This window comes from Salvelinus alpinus, chromosome 22 (assembly GCF_045679555.1).
Source record: "Salvelinus alpinus chromosome 22, SLU_Salpinus.1, whole genome shotgun sequence".
Lineage (NCBI taxonomy): Eukaryota > Metazoa > Chordata > Actinopteri > Salmoniformes > Salmonidae > Salvelinus > Salvelinus alpinus.
In genome coordinates this window covers 10,859,948-10,878,202 of record NC_092107.1, presented here as the reverse complement: position 1 = coordinate 10,878,202, position 18,255 = coordinate 10,859,948, and the positions used below count along the sequence as shown (strand labels likewise).

Sequence of the window (18,255 nt, the reverse complement as noted above, 5' to 3'; positions counted from 1 at the left end):
GTAAACCAGGGAGAATCCCCCCCCCCCCCCAAAAAAAAAAACATACTACCCTCCCCTTTGCCCAATAAAAATCCCCACACAACCCTCCCCAAAGCAAAAAAAGAAAATTGACAACCCTCCCTTATTTTGGACCACCCCTCCCCCCTGTACATTTCTATCTGCCCATTAAAGAAAAAGCTTATGCAATTTGATAAAAAGTACAAAATAAGTTTTGCTACAAATAAATAACTTGGAATGATAATACTGAGACCATGTCATCTTCCTGCTCAACAAATGCCGAGATATCAGTTTACAGCATCATCAACCCTAAAACTAACAGACTTCATTTTTAATGCCCACTCTCTTAGTAAAAGTTGATCCTTACTTGTCAACCATGTAGGCACCCCAAACTACAAATGTTGTGATACAATCCTCACAGTGCTGCAAATGGTTATCTATTGACACACTTGTGTTCCTTGAAATTTCTTACATAGGCAAAGCTTTTTCCACAATTGTCACATGAGTATGGCTTTTCTGCTTTGTGGACCTGCATGTGAGCTTTGACATTATTAGCTTGGCTGAACATTTTCCCACATACTTCACAGCTAAAGGGCCTCTCTCCTGTATGAACACGCATATGCCTTTTAAGGTTACCGCTGATACGGAAGGTCATCCCACAAGTTTCACATGTGTAAGGTTTCTCGCCAGTGTGAATTCGTTCATGTAGTCGAAGACTATTTGGCAAACTGAAGCTCTTCCCACACACGCTGCACATGTGAGACTTCTCTCCAGTGTGAACCTTCTGATGTATAACACAAGCAGCTCGCTGGGTGAAGGTTTTCCCACATGTAGAGCAAACAAACGGCTTCTCACCTGTGTGAAGCAGCTGGTGTATTTTAAGCGTCCCAATGGAGCTGTAGCACTTCCCACATATCTCACAACTTTGTGGTTTCCTCTGCTTGTCCTTCTTTTCATCATCCATGTGTGTCTGCTGGTGGTTTCTCAGAGCGTAATTGTATACAAACGTTCTTCCACAAATGTCACACATAAAGGGCTTCAGTCCTTCGTGTACCTGCATATGTCCTTTGAGGGTGCTGGATTGGTTGAACTGCTTTCCACACACCTTACAGCTGAACGGTTTAGTCCCTGTGTGAATCAGACTGTGTCTTTTAAGGTTGACCTCGTGACCAAAACTGCTTCCGCATATCTCACATTTAAATGCCTTCAGTCCTGTGTGCACTACCTGGTGAGATTTCAATGCCCGCTCAGTCATGAAACCCTTTTGACACTGAGCACATCTAAATGGCTTGTCGAGGGAGTGTGTTCTCTTATGTGTCGTGAGATAACTGGATTGTGCAAAACTCTTTCCACACATAGTGCAGCTATATGGTTTTTCACCTGTGTGAATTCTCTGGTGCACCATAAGACTGTTTCTTGTTGTGAAACCCTGTCCACAAGTCAGACAGTTGAATGGTTTTGCCTCTGAATGAACAAACTCGTGGGACTTTAGTGCTCTCTCCTCACGGAACGTCTTTCCGCAAACGGTGCAGCCAAAAGTCCTCCCTTTTGAGTGACCCAAGACATGCTTGTTGAGAGAAGTTAAGTATATAAACTTCTTTCCACATTGGCCACAACAGAAAGGCTTCTCTCCCGTGTGAACTCGCTTGTGCTGTTTCAGCAAGCTGCTCAGATGAAAACGCCTCCCACACTGGTCACAGTTAAAGGATTTCTTCCTTTTGGGAAAGATCTGCTTTGTTCTGGGGCTGCTGCGCTCTGTAGTTTCTGTTACATCAGCAGATGAAACTTCTTCATTTGTTCCATTGCCCTCTGTTTTGATCAGTGTGCCATCAGTGAGAGCATCATGGATGTGTTCAACGCCAATTTCCAGGTCTCTTGATGTGGGCTCTGTTTTTTCTTCCTCTCGGTCTCCTGCAGGGGGGTCAATGTCTGTGCCTGAACTCTCTCTGCGTGCATTATCAACATCTGCAGGACCTAAGGACAAATAGAGTGCAAACACAAAGAACGCCCCATAAACCTCTGGTTAATAGCAAAATAAGCATGTAAATACAGTTGAAATGTATACTGAGCAGAATTACTGAGATAACACAATCAAAGAGTTTTACCCTTTCCACGGGTTGATGTCGCATTGATTCCTGAGATATCACACTCCTTGATGGAACAGTCGATTGAGTCATCCTCCTGCCAACAGACAAATACACACACAGTAAAAACAGACTTACTATTACAATGATTTCTCATTTGGCATGTTTTGATGAAATACAATCTACCCACCTCACAGTCTTCCTCTGATGATGCAGAGGTCTCCCCATCTTTCATTGCACTGGCAGGAGACACAACATAACCTAAAAGAGAAATGGAAATAAGTGGAATTATTTCAACCCGGTTTCTCTTTCATATGAAACCAGATTAATATGTTTACATAGTACAGTTTATCTAATGCTCTGCATGGTATTCTAACTATTTAGATTTTAATGTTGTATTTCAGATTTTTATAATCTGAGATTTCCTGTGGATTTCAGACACACTCCCAACTAACCAAACTGATTACTCTTGGTCAACACAGAATTACTCTTTTTCAGATCTCACCCTTTTCCAGTGGTGTCACCATTAATTCCAGCTTATTCTTCAGGGTCTCGTTTTCATTTTGTAGAATTGTAGTACACTCTGTGAATAACCTACATAACTTTCGAATGGCTTCCTTCATCAACAGGTGCATAATGGAGACAAGCCGTGCCTGATGGAAATGTGAAGAAAATCATGGCGAAGCAATATTAGGCTACCTAATATCACAACCACATCATGACCTGATCTCCCAGTTTGATCCTAAAAAACTAAAGCCCATCTCCAACCGTTTGATCCTAATAAACAACACCCCATAACCCACAGTTTGATCTTTAGTGTGTTATCTGGGGGGTGACATCAACAAGGGGCATCTAGTAAAGCAGTGGTTCCAAACCAGTTTGAGCTGTTGGCCATCATACCAGTGAGTGTCGAGTCCTCATGACCCCTAAAGTTAGGACTTGGCCAGTGAAATTTATTAACTGAGCATCGGAACGTTAAGATGTAAGGCTAATGAACAATTAGCTACATTAGGTACTGTTATGCAAACTGAGTCCCAAACGGAGTCCAAACTAGTTAACTGGCTATGTAGGAAGACACCCACCCCTGTGTTGACATTTTGATCACCATCATCTCCAGTGCAAGTTATTTCACTACATGATGCCATGATTGACGCTTCATGCTCAACTCTGCACATTTCTGCCACGGACGCTTCAACAACAATAGCCAAAATTGAAGTTGCTTGTGATTGAAATGACTCGTAATCCATTGAAATTGTGTCCTCAATCTAATACTAAAATTAACAATTTTGTTCGACTTCTTTAGTTCCAGTAAGATAGCTAGTTGAATCAAAAGTTAATTGATGGCCCCTTTGCACGTCTCAACAGACAAAAATGGCAGCCTTGGTACTTCTAGAACGCCTCTAATACGTCATATATAGACTTCTTGTGCCATTTTCCAGTTTCAAAATAAAAGTCCAACAAGTGAGATAATTGGAAATGTACATTTTAGTAATTTAGCAGACGCTCTTGAGCTATTTACAGGAGCAAATGGGGTTAAGTGCCTTGCTCAGGCGCACATCGACATATTTTTCACCTAGTCAGCTCGGGGATTCGAACGTTTCGGTTACTGGCCCAACGCTCTTAACCGCTAGGCTTTGTATCCCACTAACATCCGAATATATGGTATGTTACAACAATCACCAGACATCAGTCAGTAAAGATTTCAAACAGGATCTAAAGAATAAAATATACAACAATAAGGCATATTCAACAGAAAAAGCAGCGCATCTATGTCTCGTGTCTATCAGGATTGCGGCTAAATTACCATTAAACTCAGGTCAAGTTCATAGATGTTGAAGCCATTTGGAAAGAAATTATATTGTTTCTATCAAACAGCACGTCACCAAGTATAAACATCAGATGGTGCTGATCTGCTTTCACGCACAACCTTTACATTCACCTCATTTGTCTTGAGTGTGGTTTAAAACCACCACTAGGAGGCAGCAATCAGTTACATTAAGATCGGAAACTAACTATCCGTTTTGCACGTTTTGGTTTTTGCCCAAGCACAACACAGCTGATTCAAAAACCAAATCACGTGCACCCAGGGGAGACCCCAGGACCGAGTTTGGGAAACCCTGAAGTAGGGTGCAAGGAGAGTCCACCAAATGTCAAAACAAGTCATATGAAGGGTTAATCTTTGATCAAAAGTTCAGTTGTTGAAGTCCATAGTCCATTGCTGTGCCTATTCTGCCTATTTACATAATTTCAACACAATTTCTGAATGATATAGCTTTCCTCAGCAAATTATTTAATTAATACAGGTCTGTCTCTGTCTCTGTCCTAAAACTGAAAAGAACTGCAGGTAGCCAGCCTAACATTACGAACAAGAGTATTGGTTGCTCCTGTCTATTCATAACCAATAAGCGCAGTGTTGCTATGCATTATCGCTGTATTGGTTGGCGGACACGGCTGTCAATTTGTCTCCAGACGAAGTACAGTGTGGTTCTGTGCAATTACATCAAACTCGGTCTGTGCACCGCGCGCTTGAAAGCTTTGCGTCTGCACGACTTGCCAGGCTGGAGAGGAAATTTACCTCGAAAGGAATGCGAAGAAGGTTTTAGGTTTGGCATTGCTACGAGGAAAAACGAGGAGGTGCGACTTTTTAAGTGATCAACATATATTTTTCTTCTATTCAAAGGTAAATCTATGTAAATCATTGCCATAACGTTATTATATATATATATATATATATTATATACACACATTTGTGTTATAATGGGGAATCGTTTGCTGTCATAATAATTCTTAAATTAAATTTCAGTTGCATAATGAAATGTTTGACCATTATGGTTGAATAGGCTTTTATAATTGAATTGCCCAATGCGGTTCAGAATGTTGCAAGCTGGTTGTTTATGTTGCGGGCATGGATGGGATGGCAAGGTCTGCAGTGGAGCTGGTTGTTATTATTATTACACGTTGCGCGTGGCCTGATACTGCACCACCAGCAGTCGCAGGCAGGAATACGGTATGGGAGAATCGAGCGCATGAACATAATCCAGCCTGCTGACAATGTCAATATCATCATATACAGTGGAGTAGCGCAAATTCCGAGCAAAACAAAAAAGTGTTGTACAAATCAAAATATATTTTATATTTGAGGTTCTTCAAAGTAGCCACCCTTTGCCTTGATGACAGCTTTGCACACTCTTGGCATTCTCTCAACTAGCTTCATGAGGTAGTCACCTGGAATGCATTTCAATTAACAGGTGTGCCTTGTTAAAATTTAATTTGTGGAATTTCTTTCCTTCTTAATGTGCTTGAGCCAATCAGTTGTGTGTTGACAAGGTAGGGTTGGTATACAGACGATAGCCCTATTTGGTAAAAGACCAAGTCCATATTATGGCAAGAACAGCTCAAATATTTTATTTTATTTTTTATTTCAGCTTTATTTATCCAGGTAGGCCAGTTGAAAACAGGTTCTCATTTACAACTGCGACCTGGCCAAGATAAATCAATGTACAGTGTGTGCAAATGTAGAAGAGGGAGGTAGGCAATAAATAGACCATAGAGGCGAAATATTTACAATTTAGCATTAACACTGGAGTGATGGATGTGCAGATGATGATGTGCAAGTAGAGATACTTACCCTCTTGCTCTTTTGCACCCCAGTAATAATATGGGTGTGTGCTATTTACAGATTGTCTGTGTACAGGTACAGGATCGGTAAGCTGCTCTGTTAGGTGATGCTTAAAGTTAGAGAGGGAGATATAAGACTCCAGCTTCAGTGATTTTTGCAATTTGTTCCAGTCATTGGCAGCAGAGAACTGGAAGGAAAGGTGGCCAAAGGAAGTGTTGGCTTTGGGGATGACCAGTGAAATATACCTGCTGGTGCGAGTGCTACGAGTGGGTGTTGCTATGGTGACCAGTGAGTTGAGATAAGGCAGGGCATTACCTAGCATAGACTTATAGATGACCTGGAGCCTGTGAGTTTGGCGACGAATATGTAGTGAGGGCCAGCTAACGAGAGCGTACAGGTCGCTTTAGTGACAAAACGGATGGCACTGTGACAAACTACATGCAATTTGCTGAGTAGAGTGTTGGAGGCTATTTTGTAAATGACATCGCCAAAGTCAAGGATCGGTAAGATAGTCTGTTTTACGAGGGTATGTTTGGCAGCATGAGTGAAGGAGGCTTTGTTGCGAAATAGGAAGACGATTCTAGATTTAATTTTGGATTGGAAATGCTTAATGTGAGTCTGGAAGGAGAGTTTACAGTCTAACCAGACACCTAGGTATTTGTAGTTGTCCACATATTCTAAGTCAGAACCGTCCAGAGTAGTGATGCTAGTCGGGCGGGAGTGGCAGCAATCGGTTGAAGAGCATTAAAAGCAGTTGAAGGCCTCAATGAGTGTTGTATGGCATTGAAGCTCGTTTGGAGGTTTGTTAGCACAGTGTCCAAAGAAGGGCCAGAAGTATACAGAATGGTGTCATCTGCGTAGAGGTGGATCAGAGAATCACCAGCAGCAAGAGCGACATCATTGATATATATAGCGAAAAGAAGCTTCAGGGGGTGCTGAGATGTTGGCCCGGGTAGGGGTAGCCAGGTGGAAAGTATGGCCAGCCGTAGAAAAATGCTTATTGAAATGATCAATTATCGGAGATTTATCGGTGGTGATAATGTTTCCTAGCCTCAGTGCAGTGGGCAGCTGGGAGTAGGTGCTCTTAATGTACAGACAAGGGTATGGTAGGATGTGAATACAGTGCAGGTAAACCTAGGCATTGAGTGGCGATGAGAGAGGTTTTGTCTCGAGACACCATTTAAACCAGGTGAGCTCACCGAATGTGTGGGAGGTGGAACAAAAAGGCTAGCTAAGGCATATTGAGCAGAGCTGGAGGCTTTACAGTGAAATAAGACAATAATAACTAACCAAAACAGCAATGGACAAGGCATATTTACATTAGGGAGAGGCATGCGTAGCCGAGTGATCATAGGGTCCAGTAAGTAGCTAGGGGAGCTGGAGACACGGCGATTCAGACAGCTAGCGGGCTGGGGCTAGCAGAAGGGCCTTAGGGGGACGTCGCGACGGAAGAGTCTGTTGGAACCCCCTCAGACGTTTTTTTCGGCAGACCAGTCGTGATGGATCGGCGGGGCTCCATGTCGGCAGTAAACGGGTCCAGGCCAATTGGCAAAATAGGTATTGTAGCCCAAGAAATTGGCTGATGGACCTCTTCAGCTATCCTGGAGGTGGGCCTAGCTCGGGGCTAGCTCCAGGCTAACTGGTGCTTGCTTCGGGACAGAGATGTTAGCCAGGAGTAGCCACTCGGATAGCAGCTATCTAGCTGCGATGATCCGGTGTAAAGGTTCAGAGCTTGTGGTAGGAATCCGGAGATGTGGAGATGTGGTAGAGAAGAAGCAGTCCGATATGCTCTAGACAGCTAGTGGGCAGCGGATAGCAAGCTAGCAGATGGGCCTTCAGGGGATGTCGCGACGGAGGATCCCGTTGAAACCCCCTCGGGCGGATTACGTCGGTAGACCAGTCGTGATGGATCGGCGGGGCTCCGTGTCGGCAGTAAAAGGGTCCAGGCCAATTGACAAAATAGGTATTGTAGCCCAAGAAGTGGCTGATGGACCTCTTCAGCTAGCCGGGAGATAGGCCTAGCATGAGGCTAGCTCCAGGCAAACTGGTGCATGCTTCGGGACAGAGTCGTTAGCCAGGAGTAGCCACTCGGATAGCAGCTAGCTAGCTGCGATGATCCAGGTGAAAAGGTTCAGAGTTTGCGGTAGGAATCTAGAGATGTAGAGAAAAAGCAGTCCGATATGCTCTGGGTTGAATCGCACTGTGCAGACTGGCAGGAGTTGACCGGGCTGAGGCTAGCTGATGACCGCTAGCAGTGGCTAACTGACTACTAGCTAGTAGCTAGTTAGCTGGCTAGCTTCTGTTGGGGGTTCCGATTCTAAAGTATAAAAAATAGCAGATCCATACCACATTGGGTGAGGCGGGTTGCAGGAGAGTATGTTAAAGTTGAGGTTAAAAATATAAAAAATATATACGAAATATATATGTAGAAAAAAGAAGATATATACACGGGACAAGACAAGACAAAGACTGCTACGCCATGTTGGATTGCAAATAAGCAAAGAGAAACGACAGGCCGTCATTACTTTAAGACATGAAGGTCAGTCAATCCGGAAAATTTCAAGAACTTCAAAAGTTTCTTCAAGTGCATTCGCAAAAACCATCAAGTGCTATGATGAAATTAGCTCTCACGAAGTCTGCCACAGGAAAGGAAGACCCAGAGTTACCTTTGCTGCAGAGGAAGTTCATTAGAGTTAATTGCACCTCAGATTGCAGCCCAAATAAATGCTTCACAGAGTTCAAGTAACAGACACATCTCAACATCAACTGTTCAGAGGAGACTGCGTGAATCAGGCCTTCATGGGGTCGATTTGCTGCACAGAAACCACTACTAAAGGGCACCCATAAGAAGAATAGACTTGCTTGGGCCAAGAAACACGAGCGATGGACATTAGACCGGTGGAAATCTTTGGTCTGATGAGTCCAAATTAGAGATTTTTGGTTCCAACCACCATGTCTTTGTCATACGCAGAGTATGTGAATGGATGATCTCTGCATGTGTGGTTCCCGCCATGAAGCATAGAGGAGGAGGTGTGATGGTGTGGGGGTGCTTTGCTGGTGACACTGTCTGATTTATTTAGAATTCAAGGCACACTTAACCAGCATTGCTACCACAGCATTCTGCAGCGATACGCCATCCCATTTGGTGTGTGCTTAGTGGGACTATCATTTGTTTTTCAACAGGACAATGACCCCAAACACACCTCCAGGCTCTGTAAGGGCTATTAGACTAAGAAGGAGAGTGATGGTGCTGCATCAGATGACCTGGCCTCCACAATCACCCGACCTCAACCCAATTGAGATGGTTTGGGATGAGTTGGACCGCAGAGTGAAGGAAAAGCAGCCAACAAGTGCACAGCATATGTGGGAACTTCTTCAAGACTGTTGGAAAAGCATTCCTCATGAAGCTGGTTGAGAGAATGCCAAGAGTGTGCAAAGCTGTCATCAAGGCAAAGGGTGACTACTTTGAAGAATCTCAAATCTCAAATATGTTTTGATTTGTTTAACACTTTTTTGGTTACTGATTCCATATGTGTTATTTCATAGTTTGATGTTTTCACTATTATTCTACATTGTAGAAAATAGTAAAATAAAGAAAAGAAAACCCTTGAATGAGTAGGTGTGTCCAAACTTTTGACTGGTACTGTATGTCCGCCCCTCGAAGGCTCATACAGATCAAATAAGGGAAAACCCCAATAACTGTCCACCCTCAAGATCAAATAAGAGGATTTGAGATTCGGTCTGTTGCAGTCAGTGATGTAACACATCACTATGCTGTCTGTTGCCCCTGAAACAACAAGAGAAAGAGAGAGAGAGAGGAAACTACATAAAGCCTCCCATTGGAGCTGTGTGCTCTGAAGGACAGCTACAGTAGGGCCCCAAATACAAGGACGCACGCTCCCCCCCCCCCCCCCCCCCGGCTGCTATCATTGTCCCTCTGACTGTTCGACTGCAGCAGCAGCTCCTCTCCGGTTACATAAGCAAGGTTGTTGTTGTGATACCAGGGAGGACCTTTGGCTGGTAAGTGATGTGGCATGTAGTGTGGCACCCAGACTATACCAATACCAGTCAGCTCAGCACATCAGCCTTCAGAGGCGAAGCAGTGAGGCAGACAGAAACAGGAAAGATGATGATGAGGATGTGTCAGAAAAACACGCTGGCAGTTTTTGCAAGCTCAGACAGCTCTGGCGGATCCTATCCCTATTATATTTGGAGAATTATTTGACAGGGAGAGAATTTGTGTCTTGGTTAGTCTTTAGGCTTATTCTTAGCTGTCTTAGATTTTCTTCTGTGGTATAAAACAAAGAGGCTTTGGTGCAAAGCAGGGTAGGCCTCTACTTGTTGTGCTGTGTTGTTGTAGTGGCTGCTATTAGTCTACAAACAAATGCTGGGTCTTGAAAGAGATCCTTTTCTAGATGGGCGCATCAAAAGATAATCTGGTGTTTGAAAATTAGTGAAGGATTCTTCAATGTGTCGGTCATCCTCTCACCTAAGAAACAACAGGTGCAACACATGTTGAGTTGAAGAATAAAATGTTAGATACAAGTGAATATACAGTGCATTCGGAAGGTATTCAGACTCCTTGACCTTTTCCACATTTTGTTACGTTACAGCCTTATTCTAAAATTTATGAAATCGTTTTCCCCCCCTCATCAATCTACACACAATACCCCATAATGACAAAGCAAAAACAGGTTTTTAGAAATGTTTGGAAATGTATTATAAAAAATAAAAAAATGAAATATCACATTTACCCTTTACTCAGTTCTTTGCTAAAGCACCTTTGGCAGCGATTACAGCCTTGAGTCTTCTTGGGTATGACGCTACATGCTTGGCACACCTGCATTTGAGGAGTTTCTTCCATTCTTCTCTGCAGATCCTCTCAAGCTCTGTCAGGTTTGATGGGGAGCGTAGCTATTTTCAGGTCTCTCCAGAGATGTTCAAGTCCGGGCTCTGGCTGGGCTACTCAAGTACATTCTGAGACTTGTCCTGAAGCCACTCCAGCGTTGTCTTGCCTGTGTGCTTAGAGCCCTGAGGGCTCTGGAGCAGGTTTTCATCAAGGATCTCTTTGTACTTTGCTTGGTTCATCTTTCCCTCGATCCTGACTAGTCTCCCAGTCCCTGCTGCTGAAAAACATCCCCACAGCAAGGGTTGGGTAGGTTACTTTCTAAATGTAATCCGTTAGTTACTAGTTACCTGTCCAAAATTGTAATTTGTAACGTAACCTTTGGATTACCCAAACTCAGTAACTTAATCTGATTGCGTTCAGTTACTTTTAAATTACTTTCCCCTTAAGAGGCATTAGAAGAAGACAAAAATGTATGTTACCAATTGAACTAAATCTATTGCAGGTTAAATCAATGTTAAAGTATACATAGCTGGCCATATATGGATGTTACATTTTACTTTATTGGTTGATTATGTAGGCTTCTTCTAACCCATCACTTTCTACTAGATATAATAATACGATTTAAATTATATCTTTACATTAAAAAACGAAGTCTATCAGAATTCCAGTCATTCCAATAAATGTTTTACCCCTTGATCTTCAAGAATAGGACTTGGAAATATGGAAGTATAGATTATGCAAATTGTTTTACCTGAGCATGACCCCAAAACTAAGGAATTATTAGCCAGCCCAACTCTGTTGTTTATGATTTTGTTGTCATGGAGGACTGATTGGGCTCATTGATTCGAGTTGAAAAATAAATGCTGTGCTCAAGGAATAGCATGCTCTAAGCACTACTGAAAAGTGCCATTTACATGTGAAAAATGAATGCCATATGCTGCATTTGCTATAGGCCTATTGTTTACCTTTTTGTTGGTGACAATTTGATATCTTGATAATATGCAGCTGTTTAGAGGGCAAATCCACAGATAAAACAATAACAAAACGGCTGTCCTGCCTCTGTTTTGGTAAAACGCTGAGGGATGGGCCTAGAGAAATGTAACCAGGACTGACCATCCATGGTATCAACATTATTGTTTGAACCATGTTATGAGGCTATACAGTGTTTGTTTACATTTACAATGTTTACAAACATTGAAGAAAACAATCTTATATTTTGGGTTCTCATGGAGTGTGACATTTGAACTCGAGGCATTTATACGTTATATTCTTCAAGAATCAATACAATCAATCAATACAGTACCAGTCAAAAGTTTGGACACCTACTCATGCAAGAGTTTTTCTTAATTTTTTTACTATTTTCCACATTGTAGAGTAATAGTGAAGACATCAAAAGTATGAAATAACATATGGAATCACGTAGTAACCAAAAATGGTTAAACAAATCAAAATATATTTTACATTTGATATTCATCAAAGTAGCCACCCTCTGCCTCTATGACAGCTTTGCACACTTTGGCATTCTCTCAACCAGCTTCACCTGGAATGCTTTTCCAACAGTCTTAAAGGTGTTCCCAAAGGTGTTCCCATATGCTGAGCACTAGTTGGCTGCTTTTCCTTCACTCTGTACTCCAACTCAACCCAAACCATTTCAATTGGGTTGAGGTCAGGTGATTGTGGAGGCCAGGTCATCTGATGCAACACCATCACTCTCCTTCTTGGTCAAATAGCCCTTACACAGCCTGGAGGTGTGTTGGGTCATTGTCCTGTTGAAAAACAAATGACAGTGTCACCAGCAAAGCACCATCACACCTCCTCCTCGATGCTTCAAGGTGGGAACCACACATTCGGAGATCATCCGATCACCTACTCTGCGTCTCACAAAATGTGCGAGTTTGAGTGTGTCAATTAGGCCTATGGATTTATTTGTTTTATCAGCAAGAATTAGATTGAGCAATAAAAGCCTCACTTTTATTACATAGGCTGGGATCCGCACTATGCAGCTGTTGCAAGAGCGCATTTTTCACTGGCTGGCCACTGGTTTCAAAACAATGATTGATAGGCAGCTTAAACTTCTTGAATTCAACAATTATTGGGTTCAAATACACATTTAGATTTGTGAACACCCATCGACAACAACCATAATCTGTAAGGCGCAAATAGCTAAATGAGAGAGCAGCAGTGTGATTCACATCAATGCGCTATGTAGATATCAATAATAAGTGATATCCATATCGCCGTAGACTACAAACGTTCAAATTGAATAATCTTTGGATGCCGACAGCAGTCGCACCATTGGAAGACATAGCTTGGACTGTAGCCTACAAAAGCCAATTCCTGCTCTTTTCCCACGATCCATCAAACACATTTGGTGTGTCATCATAGTGGTCTCTGACTTATGGTCAGACTCGCTCATGTTGAACAAATTTAAACTTGCACATTTTTCAATGCTGATTTGAATGTCATTTTGAAAACAGAGAAGTGACATTTTTTGTTGTTGTTGCAAACATCCTTTCTGAATTTAAAAGTAATCCTCGAAGTCATCATCTAGTTTTTCAAAAGTATCTGTAATCCGATTACAAAATTTTTGCTGGTAAAGTAACGGATTACATTTTTTAAATGTTTTATCCCTTACATGTAACGGATTATATGTAATCCGTTACTCCCCAACCCTGCCCACAGAATGATACTGCCACCATTCAGGCCAAAGAGTTCAATCTTGGTTTCACAAGACCAGAGAATCTTGCTTCTCATGGTCTGAGAGTCCTTTAGGTGCCTTTTGGCAAACTCCAAGTGGGCTGTCATGTTCCTTTTACTGGGGAGTGGCTTCCATCTGGCCACTCTACCATAAAGGCCTGATTGGTGGAGTGCTGCAGAGATGGTTGTCCTTCTGGAAGGTTCTCCCATCTCCACAGAGGAACTCTGCAGCTCTGTCAGTGACCATTGGGTTCTTGGTCACCTCCCTGACCAAGGCCCTTCTCCCGCGATGACCCAGTTTGGCCGGGCGACCAGCTCTAGGAAGAGTCTTGGTGGTTCCAAACTTCTTCCATTTTAAGAATGATAGAGGCCACTGTGTTCTTGGGGACCTTCAATGCTGCAGACATTTTTATGTACCCTTCCCCAGATCTGTGCCTCGACACAATCCTGTCTCGGAGCTCTACGGACAATTCCTTCGACCTTATGGCTTGGTTTTTGCTCTGACATACAACGTCAACTGTGGGACCTTATATCGACAAATGATCTGGAATATCTTGGGAAGATTTGCATTGTCTTGTCCGAGGACAATAGGATTGTTGCTTTCGATAAGGTCACAAAGGAAGTCAAAGGTGTGCACGGCTTCCTCCTTGTCTTCGTTGAGTGGCAGCCAGGAGAGCCAATGGGGAAGGATCTCGTTGACGTTGGCACACTCAGGCCTGAATCTCATGACCTTGCCCACGGCTGAGATGCAGTTCTCTGTGGCGTTGACGTTCTCCTTGACCTTGGAGTCTGGAGACTGTGTGCCTTTCCAAATCATGTCCAATCAAGTAAATTTACCACAGGTGGACTCCAATCAAGTTGTAGAAACATCGCAAGGATGATCAATGGAGACAGGATGCACCTAAGCTCAATTTTGAGAGTCTCATAGCAATGGGTCTGAATACTTGTTTTATTTTTAATACATTTGCAAACATTTCTAAAAACCTGTTTTCACTTTGTCATTATGGGGTATTTTGTGTAGATGGATGAGGGAAAAAATGATTTAATAAGGCTGTAACGTAACAAAATGTGAAAAAATGAACGGGACTGTATAATTTCCGAATGCATTGTATTCACCTGCTATTTCTATATCTGTTACTCTCTTTCTATACATATGTTACATGGAGATGTAATATCTCTTAAAGCTGAGAGACCTGGACAAATCATTTTCCATATCTGAGTCGAGGATAGAAAATCATTACTAATGGAGATGATTTGGAAGGCTAATGTGATTTTGAGACTCAGCTCTCATTTAATCTCTCAAGTTACTGACTTGCATTGGAAAAGCTTGGGAATGGATCCTTTGAATGGAAAGTGGGAAAGTGAGTCAAAAGGCAGTGACATGAGGTTTCTCTTTCACAATACTTTATTTCCCCATATCAACATACTATATCAACACTGCTGTTGTAAGTGTGTGTTTCTATGTGTGTGCGGGAGTGATATCCCCATGAGACAGAAATAGACCTAGATAATCAAACGACCCGTTACAGAGTGTGGTTGACTCGTCATCTATTAGCCACGGAACATATTGGATTCATAGAGTACATCACTGCTTTGATGTAAACTGTAACTAAATATATTGGAGCTGCATTTAGCTCCATATTTCAAGATAATGTCAGGGCAGGCCTTGAACCAGCTAGTTGACAGATACAAATGTCTCTCTCTAAGACTGTTTGACTAGATGAACCTCATTACACCCAGGGTTTACTGCAGGGTTGGGGTCAATTCAGGAAGTTCCCATTCCAATTTTCCTTAATGCGTTTCAATTAGGTAAATGTGGAATTGGAATTTATAGTTTACTTCCTGAATTGACTGAATTGAAATGGAATTGACCACAAGCCTGGTTTAGAGTAACAACCTGTTCCTAATTGGAGTCTATGGAGATTGTGGAGATTACTTGGATCTGTGCTAAGCTGTGCTTTAGCCTTATCCTCACATTTTTGTCCTAAAATGACAGAGAGAAAGGAAAGGCTTTGGTGTTAAAGTATGTGTGTGTGCGTGTGTGTCTGTTAGTGTGTACGCAAGACCTCTGAGTGGTCTCTTTATGCCCTGGTCCCACACTGTTGGCTCAGAGGCAGAAGCCTACAGAGAAAACAAGGGCATGTCTTAAAGGCTTATAGCACACAGCCTTTCCCCTACAAGCCTCTTTGTGTTAACAGTCTAGAGTGAAATAATTTTAAAGCTACTGTCTCTCAGTATAATACAAGGATCATGATATCACCGTCTATGCTTGTTGACATTTGTCATCTATCATAGGCTACACACACATTCATGTTATGTAATGCTCCACTGCAAAGTCATTTGCCTACTGTACTTCATATGCAGAGAACATATGGAGGCAAACAGATTTTCATATTTTACAGACAATGATATGTATTATGCAGCAATATAAAGTTATCCTTGTGTGATCTCATATATAAAAAAATCCAAGGCACTCAAGTTAAAATGTCTTTATATCCACACACGGATTATCCTGGACCCAGATCTGTTTGTGCTGTGTTGCCAACAACCTACACAGGGATTAGGTCAAAAACAACAACAAGGTTTCGACTATAGACCACCTTCATCAGAGTGTGTTTCTCCTGTGCTCCGCTTCACCAGGTGTGTGCCTCCCGCCCCGCCCCCCACCACGGCCCTCACCTGTGTATTGCGGTGCTTCCCCTGCGAGCCTAGCTGGGCCGGCAGCCCTTTCCTGCACCGCCCCCCCACCCCGCCCCACCCGATGGTCAGGATGACGCGCTCCAAGACCTTCCAGGCCTACCTGCCCAGCTGCCACCGAACCTACAGCTGCATCCACTGCAGAGCGCACCTGGCCAACCACGACGAGCTCATCTCCAAGGTGAATACTGACTGTTTAACATACCGACCACAACCGTCCATCCCCTAATGACACTGCTTGCTCTAAAAGTGTTTCCCTCGATCTATTCCACATTTCCTTTAAAGAGCCACTGAACATGGCGATTGGCACATATGTTTTTCTGTTGCACATTAGAAAAACTATATTTCAGTCCTGGATGTGTGTTTCCTGACCGATTCCGCATTTGGTTAATGATGTTTGTCCCCAGCCTATTTTACTTTCCTCAAAATCCCCAGAATGAATCTAAGATAACTCAAGAAATATGTAATTCGTTTTTACATTTTTGCCGAGGATATTTTAATCACGCAATTTTAGATCTAACTAAGGTGTTTGGTGCAGTATTTCTCAAGTAAAAACATGATTGACGTGTTGTCTTATGTAAACAGTTGGATCTGCTGGGCAGGTCTGCCTCACTGTCTATGCTATTGGATTGAGAGAAATCACCGCAGCTGTTCACCCAATGTTAGTGGGCAAATGGACATCGTCATTTACCCGTTGTGACTCACGAATGTTCCAAACTAAATTTTAGACAAGACTTATCCTATTTACACTTTGTAGTACATTTTTACACTAGAATAACTGTTTCTGATATCCGTTTTCAAAGGGATTCGTTGCTTTATAAAGGCAGTCACTCTTTAAAGCCCAGCACTAACACAACTGGGTGGTGTTCATTAGGGCATGCAGCGGAAAACATTTAAAAAATGTTTTATAACAGAAAATAAGAGTATTTTTGACAAATCCAGGTAGACACTCCCTATTTCAGTCCGTTTACTCCTGTTTTGTGCCGAATAATTTGACCCTGAATCTACTAATCAAGGGTTTGGTGATAAATTGAATCCGGTATGTAAAGGAAACACTGCCCTAATATGCAAGTCATTCCCAAGAGAGAGCATGAGAGAACATGCTACTGTTAGGCTCTAGGGCTTACCTCAGAAAAACATTGTAGACCTCCACAAGTCTGGTTCATCCTTGGGAGCAATTTCCAAACGCCTGAAGGTACCACGTTCATCTGTACAATCAATAGTACGCAATTATAAACACCATGCGACCACGCAGCCGTCATACCGCTCAGGAAGGAGACGCGTTCTGTCTCCTAGAGATGAACGTACTTTGGTTCAAAAAGTGCAAATCAATCCCAGAACGGCAAAGGACCTTGTGAAGATGCTGGAGGAAACAGGTACAAAAGTATCTATATCCACAGTAAAACAAGTCCTATATCGACATAACCTGAAAGGCCGCTCAGCAAGGAAGAAGCCACTGCTCCAAAACCGCCATAAAATAGCCAGACTACGGTTTGCAACTGCACATGGGGACAAAGATTGTACTTTTTGGAGAAATGTCCTCTGGTCTGATGAAACAAAAATAGAACTGTTTGGCCATAATGACCATTGTTATGTTTGGAGGAAAAATGGGGAGGCTTGCAAGCCGAAGAACACCATCCCAACCGTGAAGCACGGGGGTGGCAGCATCATGTTGTGGGGGTGCTTTGCTGCAGGAGGGACTGGTGCACTTCACAAAATAGATGGCATCATGTGGAAGGAAAATTATGTGGATATATTGAAGCAACATCTCAAAACATCAGTCAGGAAGTTAAAGCTTGGTCGCAAATGGGTCTTCCAAATGGACAATGACCCGAAGCATACTTCCAAAGTTGTGGCAAAATGGCTTAAGGACAACAAAGTCAAGGTATTGGAGTGGCCATCACAAGGCCCTGACCTCAATCCTATAGAACATTTGTGGGCAGAACTGAAAAAGTGTGTGTGAGCAAGGAGGCCTACAAACCTGACTACACCAGCTCTGTCAGGAGGAATGGGCCAAAATTCACCCAACTTATTGTGGAAGGCTACCTGAAACGTTTGACCCAAGTTAAACAATTTAAAGGTAATGCTACCAAATACTAATTGAGTGTATGTAAACTTCTGTGTCCAGAGCCGCCCGCCAGTCAGGAGCCGCCAGAGCCGCCCGCCAGTCAGGAGCCGCCCGCCAGTCCGGAGCCGCTCGCCAGTCCGGAGCCGCACCTCAGTCCGGAGCTGTCCCTCAGTCCGGAGCTCAGTCCGGAGCTGCCCCTCAGTCCGGAGCTGCCCCTCAGTCAGGAGCTGCCAGAGCCGCCCGC

At 42.9% G+C, this 18,255-nt stretch overlaps 2 protein-coding genes across 5 annotated transcripts in view; one reads left to right on the top strand and one right to left on the bottom strand.

The window, feature by feature from the left end:
- Positions 1–84: 84 nt before the first annotated feature.
- On the bottom strand, positions 85–3,473 carry LOC139549706 (zinc finger protein 235-like). Of its 3 annotated transcripts, XM_071360397.1 has the most exons (5): positions 3,164–3,473; positions 2,587–2,734; positions 2,272–2,342; positions 2,103–2,178; positions 85–1,971 (listed from the first exon to the last, which is right to left on the bottom strand). In XM_071360397.1, the coding sequence occupies exons 1-5, from the start codon at positions 3,326–3,328 to the stop codon at positions 431–433; spliced, it is 2,001 nt and encodes a 666-aa protein (XP_071216498.1). In that variant the 5' UTR covers positions 3,329–3,473; the 3' UTR covers positions 85–430. The 3 variants fall into 3 exon arrangements, with proteins under 3 accessions (XP_071216498.1, XP_071216500.1, XP_071216499.1); XM_071360399.1 differs by lacking the exon at positions 2,587–2,734 and having other exon boundaries at positions 86–1,971; XM_071360398.1 differs by lacking the exon at positions 3,164–3,473 and having other exon boundaries at positions 86–1,971; positions 2,587–3,106.
- An 861-nt stretch (positions 3,474–4,334) lies between these two features.
- The window catches only part of LOC139549714 (protein yippee-like 2), a 31,945-nt gene continuing 18,024 nt past the window's right edge, over positions 4,335–18,255 (top strand). Inside the window, exons 1-2 of one of the 2 annotated variants that reach the window (XM_071360409.1) lie at positions 4,335–4,761; positions 15,887–16,124. In XM_071360409.1, coding sequence (XP_071216510.1) covers positions 16,008–16,124 — 117 coding nt within the window. In that variant the 5' untranslated portion in view covers positions 4,335–4,761; positions 15,887–16,007. The remainder of the gene's footprint in view (positions 4,762–15,886; positions 16,125–18,255) is intronic. The other variant, XM_071360410.1, reaches the window with a different exon arrangement.

Bases quoted from the DNA above. Each gene is read 5' to 3' on its own strand.
- LOC139549706 (XM_071360397.1), bottom strand. From the start codon at position 3,328: ATGGATTACGAGTCATTTCAATCACAAGCAACTTCAATTTTGGCTATT. The intron at 2,735-3,163 runs GTGGGTGTCTTC...CATTTCCATCAG, and splicing joins ATCAAAATGTCAACACAGGG to GCACGGCTTGTCTCCATTAT. The intron at 1,972-2,102 runs GTAAAACTCTTT...ATTTGTCCTTAG, and splicing joins GACATCAACCCGTGGAAAGG to GTCCTGCAGATGTTGATAAT.